General features: G+C 35.5%; 6 protein-coding genes across 6 annotated transcripts; 1 reads left to right on the plus strand and 5 right to left on the minus strand.

The window, feature by feature from the left end:
- Positions 1-611: 611 nt before the first annotated feature.
- LOC117118397 (kin of IRRE-like protein 1) lies at positions 612-1,916 on the minus strand. The gene is made up of 2 exons (XM_033262978.1): positions 1,040-1,916; positions 612-820 (listed from the first exon to the last, which is right to left on the minus strand). Exons 1-2 carry the CDS (start codon positions 1,914-1,916, stop codon positions 612-614), a joined length of 1,086 nt encoding a protein of 361 aa, XP_033118869.1.
- A 277-nt stretch (positions 1,917-2,193) lies between these two features.
- Positions 2,194-3,608, minus strand: LOC117118412 (leucine-rich repeats and immunoglobulin-like domains protein 2). Its single transcript, XM_033262996.1, has one exon. The coding sequence runs from the start codon at positions 3,574-3,576 to the stop codon at positions 2,224-2,226; it is 1,353 nt and encodes a 450-aa protein (XP_033118887.1). The 5' UTR covers positions 3,577-3,608; the 3' UTR covers positions 2,194-2,223.
- A 192-nt stretch (positions 3,609-3,800) lies between these two features.
- LOC117118413 (kin of IRRE-like protein 1) lies at positions 3,801-5,207 on the minus strand. Its single transcript, XM_033262997.1, has one exon. It carries the CDS (start codon positions 5,173-5,175, stop codon positions 3,823-3,825), a length of 1,353 nt encoding a protein of 450 aa, XP_033118888.1. The 5' UTR covers positions 5,176-5,207; the 3' UTR covers positions 3,801-3,822.
- Positions 5,208-10,512: 5,305 nt separating this feature from the next.
- Positions 10,513-12,790, minus strand: LOC117118411 (cell adhesion molecule 2-like). Its single transcript, XM_033262995.1, has one exon. The coding sequence runs from the start codon at positions 11,888-11,890 to the stop codon at positions 10,532-10,534; it is 1,359 nt and encodes a 452-aa protein (XP_033118886.1). The 5' UTR covers positions 11,891-12,790; the 3' UTR covers positions 10,513-10,531.
- Positions 12,791-12,950: 160 nt separating this feature from the next.
- On the minus strand, positions 12,951-14,640 carry LOC117118432 (kin of IRRE-like protein 2). Its single transcript, XM_033263022.1, has one exon. The coding sequence runs from the start codon at positions 14,537-14,539 to the stop codon at positions 13,178-13,180; it is 1,362 nt and encodes a 453-aa protein (XP_033118913.1). The 5' UTR covers positions 14,540-14,640; the 3' UTR covers positions 12,951-13,177.
- A 10,216-nt stretch (positions 14,641-24,856) lies between these two features.
- LOC117118398 (cell adhesion molecule 3-like) lies at positions 24,857-26,039 on the plus strand. Its single transcript, XM_033262979.1, has one exon. The coding sequence runs from the start codon at positions 24,888-24,890 to the stop codon at positions 26,037-26,039; it is 1,152 nt and encodes a 383-aa protein (XP_033118870.1). The 5' UTR covers positions 24,857-24,887.
- Positions 26,040-26,265: the final 226 nt, after the last annotated feature.

Below are 26,265 nucleotides of genomic sequence, written 5' to 3' on the forward strand. Positions count from 1 at the left end.
ATATATATATATATATATATATATATATATATATATTGCAATAATAATAATGAATAAAATAATATATATATAGTGTATATATAGTAAGGATGATATATATATATATATATATATATATATATATATTATAAATACGATATGACTACTTATATTACACAGAATAGTCACCATTGAAAACGACTTAACGTTTTATTTTACAAAATTGAGACTTAAAGTAAATAATATAGATGTAGGCCAAAATTTGTATTTACATGCATGTCAAAAATGCATACAAAATAGATATATCTATAATAAGATAGAAACCACATAAAGTTTGATGTATGCTACAATTTAATTAAAGTTGTCACGAGAATTTAATTCCAAAGAAGAAATGTACCCTGAAAAGCTAAAAAAGAATTAGGAGAGTTAGACTGAATTATGCTAAAGCACAGGAAATAATTTACAAATATAGTAACAAAGCAGAGTGTATTAACGGTATTCAACTGTATACCCGTTTGCTTTACAGAAGTGTTATGATATCATTGTTGATTTCAACAACACAGAAGAATGTGTTATTACAGTGCTTACTTTACTGTCTATCGATATTCTTATAAACAGCATCTAATACATTTTTAGGGAAGAGTATTGCATCTGCTGTCTGGCGTAAAAATGTAGTGATCACTCTGGATCTCCAGATACATGGCATCCACGTCTCTATCTGTTGGAACTTGAGCGCCAAATGATCGTCTCCATAACACTGAGTGTCTTTTATTTGGCAATGGTAACGTTAGACGATCTTGGGGTTCAAAGTAAACATCTGGTTGACCTACAACATTATCTTCTTTTTTTGAACAAATGCAGAAATAATAAACAGGAATAATGATAGCAAATACAATTACAATAACCAATACAGATACAAGAGCAAGTAAAACAGACAAAGAAATGCTTTTCTTTTTAGATTTTTTATCATTCGTTGATTCAATTGCTTTGGTTTTTGGTTTTTCATTTATTCCATTGTCAGTATCAATTACTTCCATAGTCACGTGATATGTCACCTGACCCACATTATTCCTTGCCGTACATTTTACAATTAATCCATTGTCGCCAATATTCACACGTAGAATGCGCATAACTTGTCCAATATCGTCAATTTCATAACGATCAATACTTAAAGGCGGGTCAAATTGCCATATAAAGTCTGTAACTGGTGGGTTTGCATTGGTTTGACAAATAAATATGGCTTCTCTTCTTGAGAGCGTAGTACCTGCATGTTGAATGGTGATGCTAGGTTTATACCACACATTTAATGGCCCAAAGCTACAATTCCTGGCAATGCTAGGATCAGCTGGTGTTGTTAGTTGACAAGTGAATATAGCGTTATTATCATCAGTATTAGCTATAAATGAATATGTAATAGGCGTTGTCTGCCGATAAAGCAATACTTCGGTGTCGGTGTGGATATCTGTTACATATTTCAATAATCGTAACTCTGTGGGTGGGTCTATAGCATCACCTGTACATTTCAATTTCACACGACTTCCTTCACGAATTTGATTGACTGTTGGATCACATATCGGGTACATAGGGTCTGGCAGTTGATTAACTTTGAGATGTGCGACTTCCGATTTTACGTCAATTCCATTTTGATATACAGCGCATACGTATTTTCCTGAATCACTGTACATTACATCAGGAATCTCAAGTCTATAAGATGTATGTTCTCCTGATAACATTGAAATTGCGGTTCGAACATCTCTATGTAAAAGTTGACCACTAGCCTTCAAAATGATCTTGCCTTCTGTTATTTTTTGTCCATTCCGAATCCAAGATAAAGAACTGTCAGGAACCTGCTCTTCAAGAACACATGTCATTTCTACTCCGACACCCTCGATCACCGTTTCATTCCGTGGATGGTACTTAAATTTTAGAGCTTCCATGATAGTGATTAGGTTTACAAAAGAAACATACCTTAAGTACATCCTCATGGTTATGGGCACGTTTATCAAGATACAATCACCATCAATGGTTAAAGTTTACTTACTAGGCCTGTGTATATACTTAACAAATTAGCGAAGCAATTTTGCTATGAATAACGCATCAACGATATTCAATGTTATGTCAATGGCTCGCTTCATATTAATTAGCTTACATGCCCCGCCCAGTTAGAATATGTTATTATAATTATGGCTATTCATATACTTTACGTTGTTACACAAAACCTTTGACTAATCCATTGATTACAATTCAGGGAAGAGTATTGCACCTGCTGTCTGGTGTGAAAATGTAGTGATCACTCTGGATCTCCAGATACATGGCATCCACGTCTCTATCTGTTGGAACTTGGGCGCCAAATGATCGTCTCCATAACACGGAGTGTCTTTTATTTGGTAAAGGTAATGTCAGACGATCTTGAGGCTCAAAGTAAACATCTGGTTGACCTACAACATTTTCCTCTTTCTTCGAACAAATACAGAAATAATAAACAGGAATAATGATAGCAAATACAATTACAAGAACCAATACAGATACAACAGCAAGTAAAACCGATAAAGAAATACTTTTCTTTTTAGATTGTTTATTATTCGTTGATTCAATTGCGTTGGTTTTTGGTTTGTTTATACTCCCATTATCAGTGTCAATTACTTTTATAGTCACGTGATATGCCACCCGACCCACAGTATTCCTTGCTGTACATTTTACAATCAATCCATTGTCGTCAATGGTAACACGTAGAATGCGCATAACTTGTCCAATATCATCAACATCATAACGATCAATACTTAAAGGCGGATAAAATTGCCACATAAAGTCCGTTACTGGTGGGTTTGCATTGGTTTGACAAATAAAAATAGCTTCCCTTCCTGATAGCGTCGTAGCTGCATGTTGAATAGTGATGTTAGGTTTATACCATACATTCAATGGTCCAAAGCTACAGTTTCTTATAATGCTTTGGTTAGCTGGTGTTGTTAGTTGACAAGTGAATATAGCGTTATTATCACTAGCATTAGCTATAATTGAATGCATAATAGGCGTTGTCTGCTGATAAAGCAATACTTCGGTATCGGTTTTGATATCTGTCATATATTTTGATAATCGTAACTTGATGGGTGGGTCAATAATATCACCTGTACATTTCAATTTCACACGATTTCCTTCGCTAATAGGATTGCCTATTGGATCACAAATTGGGTAAATTGGGTCTGGCAGTTGATTGACTGTGAGATCCGCGGCTTCTGATTTTACTTCGATTCCATTTCGATCCACTGCGCATGCGTATTTTCCTGAATCACTGTACAATACGCTACGAATCTCAAGTTCATAAAACGTAGATTTTCCCGATAATGGTGAAATATTAGTTATTACATCACGATAAAGAAGTTGACTAGATTCCAATATATTTCGGCCTTCTGTTATTTTTTGTCTATTCCGTAACCAAGACAAGGAACGGTCAGAAACCACCTCTTCAAGGACACATGTCAATTTTACAGTGGTGCCTTCGATAACTACATGATCTTGAGGATTGTGACTGAATTCTACAGCTTTAATAATAGATATTAAGTTTACAATAAAAGCATACCTTAAGAAGTACATCCTCATTTGGTTATGGATACGTTTATAAACACCATAAATATTCAAAGCCAATGCATGGGTATATCCGTAATGGTTTAGATGAAGCAATTTTAGTCTAATAGCACATCAACGTTTGCTACCAGTACTATGACAATGAATCGCTACATATTCATTAGCTTAACTGTCCCGCCCAATTTGAATAATTTATTATAATTATGGCTATTCACATAGGCGACGTAGTTAACTAAAAACGAGTTGATTAAACCAAGAAATTCAGGGAAGGGTATTGCATCTGCTGTCTGGAGTGAAAATGTAGTGATCACTCTGGATCTCCAGATACATGGCATCCACATCTCTATCTGTTGGAACTTGGGCGCCAAATGATCGTCTCCATAACACGGAGTGTCTTTTATTTGGCATTGGTAACGTCAGTCGATCTTGAGGTTCGAAGTATACATCAGGTTGAGCTACAACATTGCCCTCTTTTTTTGAACAAATGCAGAAATAATAAGCAGGAATAATGATAGCAAATACAATTACAAGAGCCAATACAGATACAACAGCAAGTAATACCGCTAAGGAAACATTTTTCTTTTCAGATATATTATCATTCGTTGATTCAATTGCGTTGGTCTTTGGTTGTTCGTTACTTCCATTGTCAGTGTCAATTACTTCTATAGTCACGTGATATGTCACCTGACCTACACTATTCCTTGCCGTACATTTCACAATCAGTCCATTGTCGTCAATATTAACACGTAGAATGCGCATAACTTGTCCAATATCATCAACATCATAACGATCAATACTTAAAGGTGGATAAAATTGCCACATAAAGTCCGTTACTGGTGGGTTTGCATTGGTTTGACAAATAAAAATTGCTTCCCTTCCTGATAGCGTCGTACCTGCATGTTGAATGGTGATATTAGGTTTATACCATACATTCAATGGTCCAAAGCTACAGTTTCTTAAAACATTATCGTCAGCTGGTGTTGTTAGTTGACAAGTAAAAATAGCGTTATTATCATCTGCATTAGCTATAAATGAATGTATAATAGGCGTTGTCTGCCGATAAAGCAATACTTCGGTATCGGTGTTGACATCCATCACGCATTTTGATAATTTTAACTTGATGGGTGGTTCAATAACATCACCTGTACATCTCAATTTCACACGGTATCCTTCGTCCACTGGATTGACTATTGGATCACATATTGGGTAAATTGGGTCTGGTAGTTGATTAACTGTGAGATGCGCGGCTTCTGATTTCACTTCGATTCCATTTTGATCTACTGCGCATGCGTATACTCCTGAATCGCTGTACAGAACGCTACGAATCTCAAGTCTATAATAAGTAGACTTTCTCGATAACAATGAAGTTCCTGTGTCAACATCACGATTAAAAATCGGACTAGATTCCAAAATCTTTCGGCCTTCGGTCAATGTATTACCATTCCGAATCCAAGATAACGAACTGTCAGGAACTTCCTGTTCAAGGACACATGTCATTTCTACAGTTGTACCTTCAATAGCAGTTATATCCTGTGGATGATCTCTGAATTCTAAAGCTTCCATGATAGTGACTAAGTTTAAAAAAGAAACATACCTTAAGAAATACATCCTCATGTTTATGGGCACGTTTATCAAGATACAAACACCATCAATATGTTAAAGTTTACTCACTCCTGTGTACATATTAGTGTGAAGCAATGTTGCTATGAATAGAGCATCAACCTTAGTCACCAATATTATGCAAACTACTAGCTTCGTATTAATTAGCTTACATGCCCCGCCCAGTTAGAATAATTTATTATAATTATGGCTATTCACAAAGATTACGTTGTTACTTCAAAAGGCTTTGAGTAGTCTAGTGATTACAATTCAGGGAAGAGTATTGCATCTGCTGTCTGGAGTGAAAATGTAGTGATCACTCTGGATCTCCAGATACATGGCATCCACGTCTATATCTGTTGGAACTTGGGCGCCAAATGATCGTCTCCATAAAACTGAGTGTCTTTTATTTGGCAGTGGTAATGTTAGGCGATCTTGAGGTTCAAAGTAAACATCTGGTTGACCTACAACAGTGTCTTCTTTTTTTGAACAAATGCAGAAATAGTATACAGGAATAATTATAGCAAATACAATAATTATAACCAATACAGAAACAACAGCAAGTAAAACAGATAAAGAAATGTTTTTCTTTTCTGATTTTTTATTATTCATTGATTCAATTGCGTTGGTCTTTGGTTTTTCAGTACTTCTATTGCCAGTGTCAATTACTTTCATAATCACGTGATATGTCACCTGACCCACACTATTCCTTGCTGTACATTTTACAATCAATCCATTGTCGTCAATATTAACACGTAGAATGCGCATAACTTGTCCAATATCATCAACATCATAACGATCTATGCTTAAAGGTGGATCAAATTGCCATATGAAGTCTGTTACTGGTGGGTTTGCATTGGTTTGACAAATAAAAATTGCTTCTCTTCCTGATAGCGTCGTACCTGCGTGTTGAATGGTGATATTAGGTTTATACCACACATTTAATGGTCCAAAGCTACAGTTTCTTATAACGCTTTGGTTGGCTGGTGTTGTTAGTTGACAAGTGAAAATAACGTTATTATCACCAGGATCAGCTATAAATGAATGTGTAATAGGCGTTGTTTTTTTCTGATATACCAATACTTCGGTTTCAGTGTTGATGTTTGTCACATACTTTGATAATCGTAATTTGATGGGTGGGTCAACGACATCTCCTGTGCATTTCAATTTCACACGAATTCCTTCTCGAACTGGATCTATTGGATCACATATAGGATAAATTGGGTCTGGTAGTTGGTTAACAGTGAGATGCGCAGCTTTTGATTTTACTTCGTTTCCATTTTGATTTACAGAGCATGCGTATTCACCTGAATCACCGTGAAGAACGCTACGAATTTCAAGTCTATAATAAGTAGACTTTCTCGATAACAATGAAATCACGGTATTTACATCACGATTAAAAATTGGACTAGATTCCAAAACCTTTCGACCTTCTGTTAATTTCTTACTATTCTTTATCCAAGATAACGAACGTTCAGAAACCACCTCATCGAGAAGACATGTCATTTCTACAGTTGTACCTTCAATAGCAGTTACATCCTGTGGATGATCTCTGAATTCTAGAGCTTCCATGATAGTGACTAAGTTTACAAAAGAAACATACCTTAAGAAGAACATCCTCATGGTTATAGGCACGATTATTAATTAAGATACAATCACCATCAATTTGATGAATGCTCACTACGCCTGTGTACTTAACAAATAGTGAAGTAATTTTGCTATAATAGCATCAACGTTAGTCACCAAGTTTCAAATGGCTCACTTTATATTAATTAGCTTACATGCACCGCCCAGTTGGAATATTTTATTATAATTATGGCTATTCATATAGGTTATGTTGTTGCCCAAAAAGCTTTAACTAATTTCGGATTACAATTCAGGGAAGAGTATTGCATCTGCTGTCTGGAGTGAAAATATAGTGATCACTCTGGATCTCCAGATACATGGCATCCACGTCTCTATCTGTTGGAACTTGGGCGCCAAATGACCGTCTCCATAACACGGAGTGTCTTTTATTTGGCATTGGTAATGTCAGTCGATCTTGAGGTTCGAAGTATACATCAGGTTGAGCTACAACATTTTCGTGTTTTTCCGAACAAATGCAGAAATAATAAACAGGAATAATGATAGCAAATACAATGACAAATACCAATACGGATACAACAGCAAGTAAAACTGATAAAGAAATACTTTTCTTTTCTGATTTTTCTTCATTCGTTGATTCAATTGCGTTTGTCTTTGGTTTTTCATTACTCCCCTGGTCAGTATTCATTACTTTCATAGTCACGTGATAAGTCACCTGACCAACACTATTCCTTGCTGTACATTTTACAATTAATCCATTGTCGTCAATGGTAACACGTAGAATGCGCATAACTTGTCCAATATCATCAATATCATAGCGATCAATATTCAAAAGCGGATAAAATTGCCATGTGAATTCTGTTACTGGTGGGTTTGCATTTGTTTGACAAATAAAAATGGCTTCCCTTCCTGATAGCGTCGTTCCTGCATGTTGAATAGTGATATTAGGTTTATACCATACATTCAATGGTCCAAAGCTACAGTTTCTTATAATGCTTTGGTTAGCTGGTGTTGTTAGTTGACAAGTGAATATAGCGTTATTATCACTAGCATTAACTATAACTGAATGTATAATAGGCGTTGTCTGCTGATAAAGCAATACTTCGGTATCGGTGTTGATATCTGTCCTATATTTTGATAATCGTAACTTGATGGGTGGGTCAATAATATCACCTGTACATTTAAATTTCACACGATTTCCTTCGCCAATAGGATTGACTATTGGGTCACAAATTGGGTAAATTGGGTCTGGTAATTGAATGACTGTGAGATCCGCGGCTTCTGATTTTACTTTGATTCCATTTCGATCTACTGCGCATGCGTATTCTCCCGAATCACTGTACAATACGCTACGAATCTCAAGTTCATAAAACGTAGATTTTCCAGATAATGGTGAAATATCAGTTATTACATCACGATAAAGAAGTTGACTAGATTCCAAAATATTTCGGCCTTCTGTTATTTTTTGTCCATTCCTTAACCAAGACAAGGAACTGCCAGAAACCACCTCTTCAAGGAGACATGTCAATTTTACAGAGGTACCTTCGATAACTACTTGGTCTTCAGGATTGTAACTGAATTCTACTGCTTTCATAATAGATATTAAGTTTACAATAGAAGCATACCTTAAGAAGTACATCCTCATTTGGTCATGGATACGTTTTTATAAACACCATCAATATTCAAAGCGAAGGCCTGGGTATATCCGTAATGGTTTAGATGAAGCAGTTTTATTCTAACAGCACAAAAACGTTGGCCACCAATACTATGAAAATAAATCGCTTCATATTAATTAGCTTAACTGTCCCGCCCAATTTTGAATAATTTATTATAATTATGGCTATTCACATAGGCGACGTAGTTACTAAAAAAACGTTGATTAAACCAAGAGTGGCAATTCAAGGAAGGGTATTGCATCTGCTGTCTGGAGTGAAAATGTAGTGATCACTCTGGATCTCCAGATACATGGCATCCACTTCTCTATCTGTTGGAACTTGGGCGCCAAAAGATCCTCTCCATAACACAGAGTGCCTTTTATTTGGCATTGGTAACGTCAGTCGATCTTGAGGCTCAAAGTATACATCAGGTTGAGCTACAACATTTTCCTCTTTTCTTGAACAAATGCAGAAATAATAAACAGGAATAATGATAGCAAATACAATTACAAGAACTAATACAGATACAACAGAAAGTAATACCGCTAAAGAAACACTTTTCTTTTCAGATTGTTTATTAATCGTTGATTCAATCGCGTCGGTTTTGGGTATTTCCTTTATTTTAGTACCATTGACATTCATGGTCACGTGATATGTCACCTGACCCACGCTATTCTTTGCTGTACATTTTACAGTCAATCCATTGTCGTCAATAGTAACACGTAGAATGCGCATAACTTGGCCAATGTTATCAATATCATAACGCTCAATATTTAAAGGCGGGTCAAATTGCCATACGAATTTTGTTACTGGTGGGTTTGCATTGGTTTGACAAATAAAAATGGCTTCCCTTCCCGACAGCGTCGTACCTGCGTGTTGAATGGTGACAGTAGGTTTATACCACACATTCAATGGTCCAAAGCTACAGTTCCTGACAATGCTAAGATCAGCTGGTGTTGTTAGTTGACAAATAAATATAGCATTATTATCACTGGAATCGGCTATAAATGAATATAAAATAGGCGTTGTTCGCTGTTTCTTTAGTACATTTGTATATTCAATGTAACCTGTCACAGATTTTGATATTTGCAAGTTAATGGGTGGGTCAATAACATCACCTTCACATTTCAAATTCACACCGTTTCCTTCATGAACTGGATTGACTATCTGTCCACATAGCGGGTAAATAGGATCTGGTAGTTGATTGACAGTTAAAATTCCTACTTCAGATATCAACTCTACGCCATCTTGATGTACTGCACATGCGTAGTCTCCACTATCGATCTTAAGTACAGTATTAATCTCAAGTTTATAAGTACATGCCTCAGCTGATCTTATTGTATCAATATCTAGATCCCGGTTGTGTAGAATATTTCCAGCTAGAATAGAAGTGCCCTTCGTAATCTTGATTCCATCTTTCAGCCATGATAGGTCATTTACGTCCAACACGTTCCCAGAAATTAAACAGAACAGCTCAGTACTTGACCCTTCTATTGCAGTCTCGGTTTCAGGATGAAACATGAATTCAAGTGCGTGAAACTCTTTGTAGAAAATCCAAAATAATATAACGTTAATAATATTCAGCCGTAGATAATTCATGGTTTATAATGCTGTTTCAAAATATCATCCGTTCAAAACATATTATAAACTACCCATATTACAATTTTTCTTGCTAAATTACCAATTTGTTTTTACAGTAGAATAAAATACACTCAATCGCAACACTACATAGTGGCAAAGTAATTGTATACCGCACCTCATCATCAATAACATATGCAAATCCCTCCCTAGTAATGAATATGTATGAGGTGAGTGGAACAACATAAACAATCTTACGTTATTCCTCACAAGTTAATATTCTTCTAAAAGGGCCTAATGTTATATCACATACATTTCTTTAACATAATTATTTATTCATCTCATTAACATACTGGAAATAAATAAATGAGTCGAATTGATTAATAGTACCATAGACTAAAAACATTTTCATAGAGACTTCTAAAATTACAGCAAATTAAAAAAAATAATTAAATTCATAAAATATATACACTTTTATATGCCAATAGCATCAATCTTTTAATTTTTCGTTTATGAACTTTGACATTCAAACAAAATTGTGCAACTCTGTATATTCAGGGGAGAGTATTGCATCTGCTGTCTGGAGTAAAGATGTAGTGATCACTCTGAATCTCCAGATACATGGCATCCACGTCTCTATCTGTTGGAACTTGGGCGCCAAATGATCGTCTCCATAACACTGAGTGTCTTTTATTTGGCAATGGCAACGTCAGTCGATCTTGAGGCTCAAAGTATACATCTGGTTGACCTACAACCGTTTCCACATTCGTCGAACAAATACAGAAATAATAAACAGGGATTATGATAGCAAATACAATGACAAGAACCAATACTGATACAACAGCAAGTAAAACCGATAAAGAAATGCTTTTCTTTTCAGATTGTTTATCATTCGTTGATTCAATTGCGTTGGTCTTTGGTTTGTTCTTACTTCCATTGTCAGTGTCAATTACTTCCATGGTCACGTGATATGTCACCTGACCCACGGTATTCTTTGCCGCACATCTCACAATCAGTCCATTGTCGTCAATGGTAACACGTAGAATGCGCAAAACTTGTCCAATATCATCAATTTCATAACGATCAATATTTAAAGGCGGGTCAAATTGCCATATGAATTCCGTTACAGGTGGGTTTGCATTGGTTTGACATATAAAAATAGCTTCCCTTCCTGATAGTGTCGTTCCTGCATGTTGAATTGTGATATTAGGTTTATACCATACATTCAATGGTCCAAAGCTACAGTTCCTAACAATGCTAGAATCAGCTGGTGTTGTTAGTTGACAAGTGAAAATAGCATTATTGTCATAGGGATTGGCTATAAATGAATGTAAAATAGGTGTTGTCCACTGATTCTTCAATACCTTTGTATCTTCCTTGATACCCGTGACGGATTTCAATAATCGTAAGTTGATGGGCGGATCAATGACTTCACCTTCACATTCCAAATTCACACGTTTCCCATTGTATATTGGGTTTGTTATCTGTCCACATACAGGAAAAATTGGGTCTGGTAGTTGATTAACAGTGAGCGTACCTATATCTGAAATAAATTCTTCATTACCTTGGAATACTGCGCATGCATATTCACCCTCGTCTGATTTTTCTGCATTACGAATGACAAATTTGTAAGTTGAAGCATTGACCAGTTCTGTTATATCTAGGAAAACATCACGATCTTGAAGGCCACTTAAGTCTAAAATAGAGCGTCCAGCAGTAATTTTTTTGTCATATTTAAGCCATGACAGATTGTGATCCAGCACACTTCCAGAAATAAGACAAGACAGTTCAACGTCCTTGCCTTCGAGCACGGTCTTGCTCTTGGGATGAAACATAAAATGAATGGCAATAACTTGATTGCGGAGTGTCCACAATATAATTATGGTACAGATTAAACGTTTTCGGAAATCCATTTTAATGTTAATAATATACCGCTTCTTCAAAACTTCAAGAGACTCACACTAAACAGGTTGATCTTCCATTGTCCTTTGTAAAACCTTGTACTATTATTTAAAGTAAAACATACACCATTATAGTCGCAAACACCTTTGTCAATGAATCATACGTAGAACGTATCATAATCTATGTGTTTAATAGCTCCTCCTCAAACATGAATATGCACTATTAGAATAGCACAACGGGAAAAGTATTACGTTACTCATAAATCGTCATTTCACAATGATACTAACCAAAATCATTGGAAGTAATGTTTTATTGCAAGTTTTAAAGTGTTTTTCTTATAAATATGGTTTAAGTCCCTCAGCAGAATATGTTATCAAGATCAACGTCACTATTTGATGTCCACCCATCTTCTAAGCTAAACTTATTACTTTCTGCAAAAAAAGCTACCGGTACTGTTGTAAAATGATGTAATATTATTTGTTTAATGAATATCGCAAAGTATTTCCTCTGCTATCTGGTGTAAAGATGTAATGATCACTCTGTATCTCCAAATACATGGCATCCACGTCTCTATCTATTAGAACTTCAGCGCCAAATGATCGTCTCCATAACAATAAATGTCTTTTATATGGCAATGGTAACGTCAGTCGATCTTGAGGCTCAAAGTTGAATATATGCGTGTTTATTCTATAAGCATTCTTTTCTTTCAGTCTACAGTAATACGAAAGCCACCAAGACTGGAAGTACGAGAGATTTACAAATCATTACACAGCTCCTCAATATAACAGATTCAAGAGCTCCTTCTCATTCGCATAAGAAAATTAAGTTAACGTTACTCATAAAGCAACACAAAATTACAAATCTCAACATTGTGGTTCCAAGCAGTGGCGTTGATTGTATTTCTTTTAAGCCGGTGGCGCACACTGCGCCGACGGTCATCTGTCTGCGGGATTCCATGGAGACGATAGTGCACGCACATCGGATCGTTTTTAATGACGATCTGTTCAAACTGCCACCAACAATCCACACAGTGTCGTACCGTCAAGTGTTCATAAAGAAAGGATATAGCTTTGTCGGCGACGGTGTTTGGTCGTCGGCCGATGATATGTTTATCAAGATTTATCTAAATCTGCAGTATACTCTACTTCCATATTTATCTTATATTATACAGTAAATAACAGAACAGAATTAGATTAACAGCTAATAAAATTAACCTGCTAATATCTCGTTAAGAATTTGATATTAAAAAAAACAACAACAAAACAAAACAAAAAAAAACACTGTGCAACTTTGTATAATTAGGGCAGAGTATTACATCTGCTGTCTGGAGTGAAAATGTAGTGATCACTCTGAATCTCCAGATACATGGCATCCACATCTCTGTCTGTTGGAACCTGGGCGCCAAAAGATCGTCTCCATAACACTGAGTGTCTTTTATTTGGCATTGGTAACGTCAGTCGATCTTGGGGCTCAAAGTATACTTCAGGTTGAGCTACAACATTGCCCTCTTTTTTTGAACAAATGCAGAAATAATAAACAGGAATTATGATAGCAAATACAATTACAAGAACCAATACGGATACAACAGCAAGTAAAACTGATAAAGAAATACTTTTCTTCTTAAATTTTTCATTATTCGTTGATTCAATTGCGTTTGTCTTTGGTTTTTCATTACTGCCCTGGTCAGTAGGCCTACCAATTACTTTCATAGTCACGTGATATGTCACCTGATCCACACTATTCCTTGCTGTACATTTTACGATCAATCCATTGTCGTCAATGGTAACACGTAGAATGCGCATAACTTGTCCAATATCATCAATATCATAACGATCAATTTTCAAAAGCGGATCAAATTGCCATATGAATTCTGTTACTGGTGGGTTTGCATTTGTTTGACAAATAAAAATGGCTTCCCTTCCTGATAGCGTCGTTCCTGAATGTTGAATTGTGATACTAGGTTTATACCATACATTCAATGGTCCAATGCTACAGTTCCTGACAATGCTACTATCAGCTAGTGTTGTTAGTTGACAAGTAAATATAGCATTATTATCACTGGGATTAGCTTTAAATGAATGTATAATAGGCGTTGTCCGCTGAGTAACCAACATCTCGGTATGCGGTATGTTGATGTTTGTTACGGATTTAAATAATGTTAAGTTGATGGCTGGATCAATATCCTCACCATCACATTTCAAAGTCACTACTTTTCCTTCATAGACAGCATTACCTACGTTTTCACATATTGGGTAAATAGGGTCTGGTATTTGGTAAACGGTTAACGTACCAGTTTTAGATCTTATTTCGCTACCATCCTGGAATATCGCGCATGCGTAGTCTCCCTCGTCGTCTTTTTTCACTGTGGGTATTTCAAGTGTGTAAGTTGATACCTTAGTTGTAGTAGTTATAAGAACGTCTATATTTCGATTTTGAAGACCACTATCCTGTAATATGTCCTTACCCTCAATGATTTTAGTCCCATGTTTAAGCCATGATAAATACTGTTCGTCTACAACATATCCAGATATAAAACAGGAAAGCTGGATATTTGTGCCTTCCTTTGTTGTCTTGCTTTCTGGTGGATACATGAAATCAAGGGCGTGAAAATGTCCAACAAACGTCCAAAATATAACAGCTTTAACGATATATAATACCATAGTTCCTTTTCAGATCCCAATAGTAGAATAGTTACATATGCGTGTTTCTCCTATAAACATACTTGTCTTTCAGTCTACAGTAATATGAAAGCCATCAAAATTTAAATAAGAGAGATTTACAAGTCATTACACCGTTCCTCATTATAACATATTCATGAGATCCTTCTCATTATTATTCATGTGTGGAAGGCATAATGAAATTATGTTGACGTTACTCATAAAGCACCACAAAATTACTAAATCTCAACATTGTGGTTTCAAGCAGTGGCGTTGATTGCATTTCTTTTAAGCCAGTGGTGCACACTGCGCTAACTATCATCGGCCTACGGGATTCCATGGAGACGATAATGCATGCACAACGGATCGTTTTTAATGACGATCCGTACAAACTGCCGCCAACAATCCACACATTGTAGTACCGTCAAGTGTTCATAAAGAAAAGAGATAGCTTAGTCGGCCGACGGTGTTTGGTCGTCAGCCGATGATATGCTTATCAAGATTAAATGTGCAGTATACTTTATTTCCATTCCATATAACAAAAAAAAAATTTGATTATAATCACCTAATAACAATAACCTGCTAATATCTCATTTTCCCTCGTTTACAAATTCGATATCCCAACAAAACTGTGCAACTTTGTATAATTAGGGCAGAGTATTACATCTGCTGTCTGGAGTGAAAATGTAGTGATCACTCTGTATCTCCAGATACATGGCATCCACATCTCTGTCTGTTGGAACTTGGGCGCCAAAAGATCGTCTCCATAACACTGAGTGTCTTTTATTTGGCATTGGTAACGTCAGTCGATCTTGGGGCTCAAAGTATACTTCAGGTTGAGCTACAACATTGCCCTCTTTTTTTGAACAAATGCAGAAATAATAAACAGGAATTATGATAGCAAATACAATTACAAGAACCAATACGGATACAACAGCAAGTAAAACCGATAAAGAAATACTTTTCTTTTTTAATTTTTCATTATTCGTTGATTCAATTGCGTTTGTCTTTGGTTTTTCATTACTGCCCTGGTCAGTAGGCCTACCAATTACTTTCATAGTCACGTGATATGTCACCTGATCCACACTATTCCTTGCTGTACATTTTACGATCAATCCATTGTCGTCAATGGTAACACGTAGAATGCGCATAACTTGTCCAATATCATCAATATCATAGCGATCAATATTCAAAAGCGGATCAAATTGCCATATGAATTCTGTTACTGGTGGGTTTGCATTTGTTTGACAAATAAAAATGGCTTCCCTTCCTGATAGCGTCGTTCCTGAATGTTGAATTGTGATACTAGGTTTATACCATACATTCAATGGTCCAATGCTACAGTTCCTGACAATGCTACTATCAGCTAGTGTTGTTAGTTGACAAGTAAATATAGCATTATTATCACTGGGATTAGCTTTAAATGAATGTATAATAGGCGTTGTCCGCTGAGTAACCAACATCTCGGTATGCGGTATGTTGATGTTTGTTACGGATTTAAATAATGTTAAGTTGACGGCAGGATCAACATCCTCCCCATCACATTTCAAAGTCACTACTTTTCCTTCATGGACAGCATTACCTACGTTTTCACATATTGGGTAAATAGGGTCTGGTATTTGGTAAACGGTTAACGTACCAGTTTTAGATTTTATTTCGCTACCATCATGGAATATCGCGCATGCGTAGTCTCCCTCGTCGTCTTTTTTCACTGTGGGTATTTCCAGTATATACGTTGATACCATAGGTTGAGTGGTTATAACAATGTCTATATCTCGATTTTGAAGACCACTGTTCTGTAATATGTTCTTACCCTCAATGATTTTAGTCCCATGTTTAAGCCATGATAAATACTGTTCGTCTACATACCCAGATATAAAACAGGAAAGCTGGATATTTGTGCCTTCCTTTGTTGTCTTGCTTTCTGGTGGATACATGAAATCAAGGGCGTGAAGATGTCCAACAAACGTCCAAAATATGACAGCTTTGACGATATCTAATACCATAGTTCTTATGCAGATCCCTGAACAATAGTTGAATAGATACATATGCGTGTTATTTCTATAAGCATACTTATCTTTCAGTCTACAGTAATACGAAAGCCATCAAGACTGGAAGTAAGAAAGATTTACAAATCGTTACACAGCTCCTCAATATAACATATTCATGAGCTCCTTCTCATTATTATTCATGTGTGGAAGGCAAAACAAAATTAGGTTACGTTACTCATAAAGCAACACAAAATTACAAATCTCAACATTGTGGTTCCAAGCAGTGGCGTTGGTTGTATTTCTTTCAAGCCAGTGGCGCACACTGCGCCGACGGTTATCGGTCTGCGGGATTCCATGGAGAGCATAATGCACGCACAACGGATCGTTTTTAATTACGATTCGTACAAACTGCCACCAACAATCCACACAGTTTCGTACCGTCAAGGATTCATAAAGAAGGAGATACCTTTGTCGGTGACGGTGTTTGGTCGTCAGCCGATGATATGTTTATCAAGATTTATTTAAATGCGCAGTATACTCTACTTCTATCTTTTATTTATCTTTTATTATACAGTAAATATAAGAGAACAAAATTAGATTATCAGCTAATAACAATAACCTGCTAATATATCATTAAAAAAACAAACAAACAAAAAACAAAAAACCAAACAGTGCAACTTTGTATAATTATGGCAGAGTATTACATCTGCTGTCGGGAGTGAAAATGTAGTGATCACTCTGAATCTCCAGATACATGGCATCCACGTCTCTATCTGTTGGAACTTGGGCGCCAAATGATCGTCTCCATAACACTGAGTGTCGTTTATTTGGCATTGGTAACGTCAGTCGATCTTGAGGCTCAAAGTATACATCAGGTTGAGCTACAACATTGTCCTCTTTTCTTGAACAAATACAGAAATAATAAACAGGAATTATGATAGAAAAAACAATGACAAGAACCAATACAGATACAACAACAAGTAAAACCAATAAAGAAATACTTTTCTTTTTATATTGTTTATCTTTCGTTGATTCAATTGCATTGGTTTTTCCGTTTTCCTTTATTTTAGTATCAATTACTTCCATGGTGACGTGATATGTCACCTGATCGACACTATTCCTTGCTGTACATTTTACAATCAATCCATTGTCGTCAATGGTAACAAGTAAAATACGCATAACTTGTCCAATATCATCAACATCATAACGATCAATGTTTAAAGGTGGATTAAAATTCCATATGAAGTCTGTTACTGTTGGGTTTGCATTGGTCTGACAAATAAAAATGGCTTCTCTTCCTGATAGCGTCGTTCCTGCGTGTTGAATGGTGATATTAGGTTTATACCATACATTCAATGGCCCAAAGCTACAGTTTCTGACAATACTAGGATCAGCTGGAGTTTTGAGGATGCAGGTATATACGGCATGGTTATCTTTAGGTTTTGCGGTAAACGAATGTGTAGCATACGTTTTTTCAGAACGTCGATAGATTTGGTCATTGGTAGAAAATTCGTATCCATTCCTTGACCAACTTAAATCAATTGAAGGGTTAATCGTCTCTCCTTCACACTTCAAATTTATTTCTTTCCCAGTGACGACTGTTTGAGGTACGCCGGTACATATTGGATATGGTGATCCTGGTAACTGAAAAACTGCCACCACGGCGAATTCCGACTTTAGTATTTGTTCGCCATTTTGAAAAACAACGCATGCATACGCCCCACTATCATCATAAACAATTTTAGAGAGAGATATTGTATATGAATATGCACCTACTGTTTGTTTAATGTCCACAGTTATTCTGTTTTTATCTAAACCACTTGCCTCTAATATTGTTTCTCCCTCGGATAATTTGGCACCATCCTTTACCCAAGATAAATCTTCTTGTAAGATATCGCCAGTTAAAACGCACGTAAGCTCTATATTTGTACCTTCTTGAAATTTTCCGCCGATCGGATGGATAAATTGTAGACAGCAAGCTAAACTTAAATGACATAATAACACAAGATATACTATCACTTTCATTATACTATCGAGCAATCCAGTCAAATTACTTCTACGAATATTTTCACCAACTCATTTTCCGTTGAAAAAATTCCAAGTACGATCTAGGCCTATACATTAATGCGTGTTCATTGTCATGAGTCAAACACAAAATATTATTTAGATGGGAGTAGCAGACCACTCCTTTTATGAATATTCAACGAAACATGGCCATTGTCATAGAACACGATGGTTCTGAATCAGTTGTTTTGGTTTATCATTTCTCTTAAAAAAGAAATCAAAATAATTTTGCATATAATAATAAATGCTATTTTTTCACACGCTATTCTTAAAATGTATAGCTTATATTGGTGATAATGATGACGGTGATAGTAACGTTAACATACAGTTTCTTTACATAACGCATGGATGGACGAATAAACATTTTCAGCTCAAGTGTAGGTCTACAATTAATGTATAAAATGGTGATGAAATATACAGGTGCGTTAGTTAAGTTGATTTTATATATCTCTTTCTGGGCATACACAGGATCTTCAATTTTAAAATGCCATTTAAGAGAACAAAAACGAATGATAAAATGCCAAGCTGAGTGCTATTATTTTTTGCCATGTTCCTACTCGTGGCTGCATTAATAATGTTATTAAAAACAGACTTTTTTTTTATTTCCAAGAATTAAACACGTGTTGGTCAATAATGTATCTCTTAGGCCTTCTTAGGCCTATAGTATTAAAGCTTGATTTAAAGCCATAAGGAGAGCGAAACAAAACCTGACACTAGACTGTATGATGGGCAGATCCAGCTTTGAAGTAGCTAAATAAAAGTTAAAAAAAAGGGTGATTGAGCACGGCTCGCAAGAGTAACTTAAGGAATGGTTTAGCACAGAAAATGATGACCGTTGCAGTAAATATAAATGTGCGGATATTCGCGTGAGCAAGAGTTTGTGTCGCAGCAGTGCAATTGGTCATGCTAAAATTCCTTCCTCTGTCCCGGTAATGTTTCTTTCGTTTAGTTTTTTAATCATGCAAATTCTGTGTTTTGTCCAACGACAGTGTATTCATCTTGTAAAATAAATCATCACTAAAAACATAGCGCTATTTCATAAATATCATGGTTAAGATTAAACGTCGTTGAATATCCATTTTAATGTTGTTCAAAAATTGAAATCCTCAAGAAACTCTCGCTAAACTGGATAATCTTCCATTTTTTCAAAACCTTGTACTACTTTACAATAAAACATACACCATCATAGTAGCAAACATCCTTGTTAATGAATCATACGCAGAACGAGTCATAATCAATGTGTTGCTCCTCCTCAAACATAAATATGCACGATGTTAATAGCACAACGGGAACAGTTTTACGTCATAAATCGTCATTTCACAGTGATACTAAAGAAAATCCTCGGAAATTATTTTCATGAAAAAAAGATTAAGTCATTCAGCACTATATGTTTTCGAAATCAACATTAATCTTTGATCTCTGTCCATCTTCTAAGTCATATATTACTTTCTGAACATATATCAGTTTTGTAAAGCTATTGTTGTAAAATATTCTAAACGTATTTGCCATATTAATTAATATGGCAAAGTATTTCCTCTACTATCTGGTGTAAAGATGTAATGATCACTCTGTATCTCCAGATACATGGCATCCACGTCTCTGTCTGTTGGAACTTGGGCTCCAAAAGATCGTCTCCACAACACTGAGTGTCTTTTATTTGGCATTGGTAGCGTCAGTCGATCTTGAGGCTCAAAGTATACTTCAGGTTGAGCTACAACATTGTCCTCTTTCCTCGAACAAATACAGAAATAATAAACAGGAATAATGATAGAAAATACAATGACAAGAACCAATACAGATACAACAACAAGTAAAACCGGTAAAGAAACACCTTTCCTGTTAGATGGATTATGGTCCGTTGATTCAATTGCATTGGTATTTGGTTTTTTATTACTTTCATTGTCAGTGTCAATTACTTTCATACTCACTTGATATGTCACCTGACCCACAGTATTTTTTGCTGTGCATTTTACAGTCAATCCATTGTCGTCAATGGTAACAAGTAAAATACGCATAACTTGTCCTATATCATCAACATCATAACGATCAATGTTTAAAGGTGGATTAAAATTCCATATGAAGTCCGTTACTGGTGGGTTTGCATTGGTCTGACAAATAAAAATGGCTTCTCTTCCTGATAGCGTCGTTCCTGCGTGTTGAATGGTGATATTAGGTTTATACCATACATTCAATGGCCCAAAGCTACAGTTTCTGACAATACTAGGATCAGCTGGAGTTTTGAGGATGCAGGTATATACGGCATGGTTATCTTTATGTTTGGCGGTAAACGAATATATAGCGTATGTTTTTTCAGAACGTCGATACGTTTGGTCATCGGTAGACAATTCGTATCCAATCCTTGACCAACTTAAATCAATTGGAGGGTTAATCGTCTCTCCTTCACACTTCAAATGTATTTCTTTCCCAGTGACGACTGTTTGAGGTACGCCGGTACATATTGGATATGGTGATCCTGGTAACTGAAAAACTGCCACCACAGCGTATTGCGATTGTAGTATTTGTTCGCCATTTTGAAAAACAACACATGCATACGCCCCACCATCATCATAAACAATTGTAGAGAGAGATATTGTATATGAATATGCACCTACTGTTTGTTTAATGTCCACAGTTATTCTGTTTTTATTTAAACCGCTTGCCTCTAATATTGTTTCTCCTTCGGATAATTTTACACCATCCTTTACCCAAGATAATTCGTCTTGTAGGATATCGCCAGTTAAAAAGCACGTAAGCTCCACACTAGAACCTTCATGTATTTTTCCACCTATCGGATTGTGAGTAAATTGAAGACAGCAAGCAGTACTGAAATGGCATAATAATACAAAATATATTAATGATTCCATTATAATATTGAGTAATCCACAGTCGAAATTTTCACTAACTCATTTTCCGTTAAAAAAAATATTAGTTCCAAGAACGATCTGGGCCTATACATCAATACGTGTTCAGTGTCATTAATAGGACATACATTATTATTTGGATATGAGTAACAGACCACTCCTCTTATGAATATTCAACGTAATATGGCCATTCTCATAGAACACGGTGGTTCTGAATCAATTGATTTGGTAACTTTTTCAACAAAAAAGAAATCAAAATAATTTTCACACCCCATTCTTAAAATGTATAGCTTATATTAATGACAATGATGATGGTGACAGTAACGTAAACATAGTATGTTCTTTAAATAACACATGGATAAAGGAATAAAAAGGTCACGTGTAGGTCTACAATCTAAAATGTTGATGGAGTCGGTGCATAGTTCAATTCATTTTGTTTATCTCTCTCTAGGCATACACAAGATCTTAAATTTTAAAAGGCCATTTAGGGAAACAAAACGAATGATATTGTGCCCAGTAGGGCGAAATATTTTTACCATGTTCCATCCTATGATGGTGCATTAATAAGTTTATTGAAAAATTAAACTTTCAAAATTTATCCCGTGCTGTTCAATATTAGGATGGGTTATTCGATGTAGTGTTGAAGCACCATTGAATTGAAGCCGTAAGGAAAGCAAAATATAATGTGATACTACCCTGTATCAGAGGCGGATCCAACCGGTTAAAAAAGGGTTGGGGCATAATTGTGCGTGCAGGGCGCGCTTTTCCTTTTTTAGCTCTAGCATCTTCGTTAAGTTGACGTTGTATGTAGTAAATTTTGCATGGTAATTATCTGTTAAGCTTCACAAAATATTTTTACTAAAAAAAAAAAAAAAGTTGGAGGGGCGTACGCTTCACACAGCCCTCTAAATCCGCACTGCTGTATTTCAGTGTAAGCCTTTATGGCATAATGATGGTAGTGAAGGTGATAAAGGGCGCAATAAAACGATAACATTAACATTGGTTTTTTTTTTTATTACTAAAGTAAAATGGATCAACTGGAAATATCCATATAATATAATATAGCTGATAATGTTCTTTTGGTGCCAGTGGTGATGATGTTGACAACATTGATGGTTTAATGAAAAAAATAAATAAATTCACAGCAACAGAATAGACAATATTTACATATTATTTAACTTTATGCGACAAGGTGCTTTCAGTATATATTTACACATTACATTAACATTTATATTTTTAAACTCTTTTTTTGAAAGTATTTCTGACAATTTTTTTTTCTATAATTCAAATATATAATATATATACATTCATTAATCTTTATGTAAAGAGTGGCACAACAGGTATTATGTAGTTAAATTCAAAGTAAAACCCAAAGAAAATAATTTCCCACCTATAAAAAATAATAATAGTCCTAATAATAATGACGTGTCTGTATTTCGAACATATCTACAGACCAACGGGCCAAAGCCTCTATTACAAAAGACGGATAACACAACCTTTTTAGAAAGTAGCCAATGTTATGTATTTTAATTTTAAATAATAATCAAAAAGAGATCCTAATGACGAGTAGACCTACATTCATGTGTAATGATCGACAGGCAAATATCGGGATTCTGTTTTTAAAGTATTAATATTTGGGATATATTTTCAGCATGCGTCCAAGAGAAGTATTGCAAATAGTAAAGATTGCTACAGTGCTTTTAACAGTTTTTAGACGTAGTAGATGTGTGATGTTTTCGAAAGCGCCTGAAAATGTGGACGCCATTACAGATACTTCACCAGTTCTCAGCTGTGAAATTAAAAACCTGGATGCCGGACTGAAATTACGGTGGGTGAAAGATGGAGTGACATTGGTAGAAGAAGAATTTTCAAATTCAAAATATGAAACACAAAAATTACCGATATCTTTCGGTTATTTATACACATTAAAGATAAAGGAAGTGATTGAATCTGACGGAGGGGATTACGTTTGTGAAATCCACAATAAAAAGAATATATTAGTGCTACGATCTGACTCTACACACTTAACTGTTCTGCAAACGCCACACGATGAATATCCCAAATGCAAAGCACCAAATGACTACTATCTACTTGGTTCTAAAGTCATGGTCAGTTGCATTAGTCAGATAGTTAACCCACCAATCATTCTTACATGGTGGAATCAAGGAATACGAATTGTAAACGGAATTGAAACAGAAAGTAAGAATGACCTTGTATACAGTCACTATAGGTTTACGGCAACTAAAAAGCACAATTCAAAGATATTTGTGTGTAATCAAACGTCATCAATTCCTGAAATAAACCCTGTCACGTGTTCTTTTGAACCTCTCGATATTTACTACAAACCCGAAATATCCATAGAACACACGAACGAAATTATTGCCGGGACAAATTCTATTATATTTTGCAAAGAAGTCTCCAATCCTCCAGTAACTAAGTATACTTGGACTTTTAGTTCTCAACTAAACAAAAGTGAATACCAACCAGATGGCCAGGTTTTAAGGCTATTAAAGGTATCAATAAAAATAAACGGTTTGAAAATTAATTGTACCGCAGAAAATAAAGCCGGAATAACAACGGAAACAACAACCTTAAATGTGATAAAAGAAGATATTGAATATTTTGATAATTATCAAAATGATATACTAAACTCTCAGAATGATTACGAGTTTAATGAAGATGGAAAAGACGATGATAAGGTTTCGTTATCAGTCGTAATCGTCGTAATCATAGTAATTGTTGTTATATTAGTTATTGTTATATTAATTCCTGTATACTACCATTGTATCTGCAAAAATGACACACCAGTAAATCTTACTGGTAGGGAGATATACCAGCCTACTGTGTACTATGACACCAGAGAGCGTACTTCTAGCGGTCTTTACGATCGATCTTTGCCTCGTTTACCAAACACTGGACACTATGGTCACTGGCGACACTCATTTGCTTCCCAAGTTCCTGAAGATCTTGATCAACAAGGATACATGTACATTGAAGAGACAAATAGACAGAATACACTATGACCTATTAAAATATACGTTGATGGTTAGATAGTGTCATTTCACAATAGTATCTCACCTCATTCTGAAGTTCTAAATACTTCGATATTTAAAAGTTTCCTCAAATATTTCATAAGCGAAAGTTTACAGACAATCCATAAACACTATAATATGCTTGATGTGGGATAATATAAGACCTAGTAAAGTACTGATTGCTACAAAAAATATCTATAAAATGCTAGTACAATACTACGCATGATTTCAAAGTTATCTTGTTTTCTGATACGAGTACCACGATTGTTAATGAGACTGGCTATAATATTAAGAAATATACACTGCAAATCACTGGCCCAAAGGGATGTAAACACAGATCGCCAGTGATGTTTAGAGTAGCAAATAACTTCGGTTCGATGAATTTTTAAAACATAACAATACAATGGCTTGTGTTATGTCAAATATTATATATTTTGTTGATATATATGTCCTATTTCTTCTAATGAGGTTGTGTTTTTGCACCGTGAGTTTTACAAAGGATCCATCCAACAAAGACGCATTTTTGAAGAATTCACCGTTCCTTAGTTGTGAAGTGCAGGACTTAAGTTCAACTCAAACTATATCTTGGGTAAAAGATAGTATGGTCATAGCTGATAATGTATTTGAAGACGATCACTTTGAGACAAGACTACTAGAGACTTCTTCTGGGCATCTGTATACGATAGCAATAAAGAACGTGGTACTATCAGATGAAGGCGATTACCGATGCGAAGTACGTGATGATGCAAGTAACCGTCTTATTGCTTATTCTAAATCTGCTCGCCTATTTGTTCTTCAGACACCAGATGAAAAATATCCAGAATGCGTCTCACCAACGACGGATAGTCTAATTGATTCCGAAATTGAACTAACTTGCATCAGTCAGAAGGTAAACCCTGCAGTTAAGCTAACATGGTGGGATCAAGGAATGCGTATTGTAAACGGAATTAAAACAGAAAGTAAGAATGACCTTGTTTACAGTCACTATAGGTTTACTGCAACTAAAAAGCACAATTCGAAGATGTTTATGTGTAATCAAACGTCATCAATTCCTAAAATGAACCCTGTCATGTGTTCTTTTAAACCTCTCGATATTTACTACAAGCCCGAAATATCCATAGAACACACGAATGAAATTATTGCCGGGACAGATTCTATCATATTTTGCAAAGAAGTCTCCAATCCTCCAGTAAATAAATATATTTGGACCTTTAGTTCTCAGCTTAACAAAAGTGAATATCAATCAGACGGACAGGTTTTAAGACTATTAAAAGTATCAATAAAAAGAAATGGTTTGAAAATTAATTGTACCGCAGAAAATAAAGCCGGAATAACGACGGAAACAACAACTTTAAATGTGATCAAAGAAGATGTTGATTATTTTGATGATTATCAAAATAATATACAAAACTCTCAGAATGTATACGAGTTTAATGAAGATACAAAAGACGATGATAAGGTTTCGTTATCAGTAGTAATCGTCGTAATAATTGTTATAGTTGTTATATTAGTCATTGTTATAATCTGGCTCTTATACACATCTAGATGGGTATAAGAGACAGGGACTTAAGTTCAACTCAAACTATATCTTGGGTAAAAGATAGTATGGTCATAGCTAATAATGTATTTGAAGACGATCACTTTGAGACAAGACTACAAGAGACTTCTTCTGGGCATCTGTATACGATAGCAATAAAGAACGTGGTACTATCAGATGAAGGCGATTACCGATGCGAAGTACGTGATGATGCAAGTAACCGTCTTATTGCTTATTCTAAATC

Source organism: Anneissia japonica, unplaced genomic scaffold (genome assembly GCF_011630105.1).
Source record: "Anneissia japonica isolate Jap-2015-1 unplaced genomic scaffold, ASM1163010v1 scaffold695_len1296351_cov181, whole genome shotgun sequence".
Classification (NCBI taxonomy): Eukaryota; Metazoa; Echinodermata; class Crinoidea; order Comatulida; family Comatulidae; genus Anneissia; species Anneissia japonica.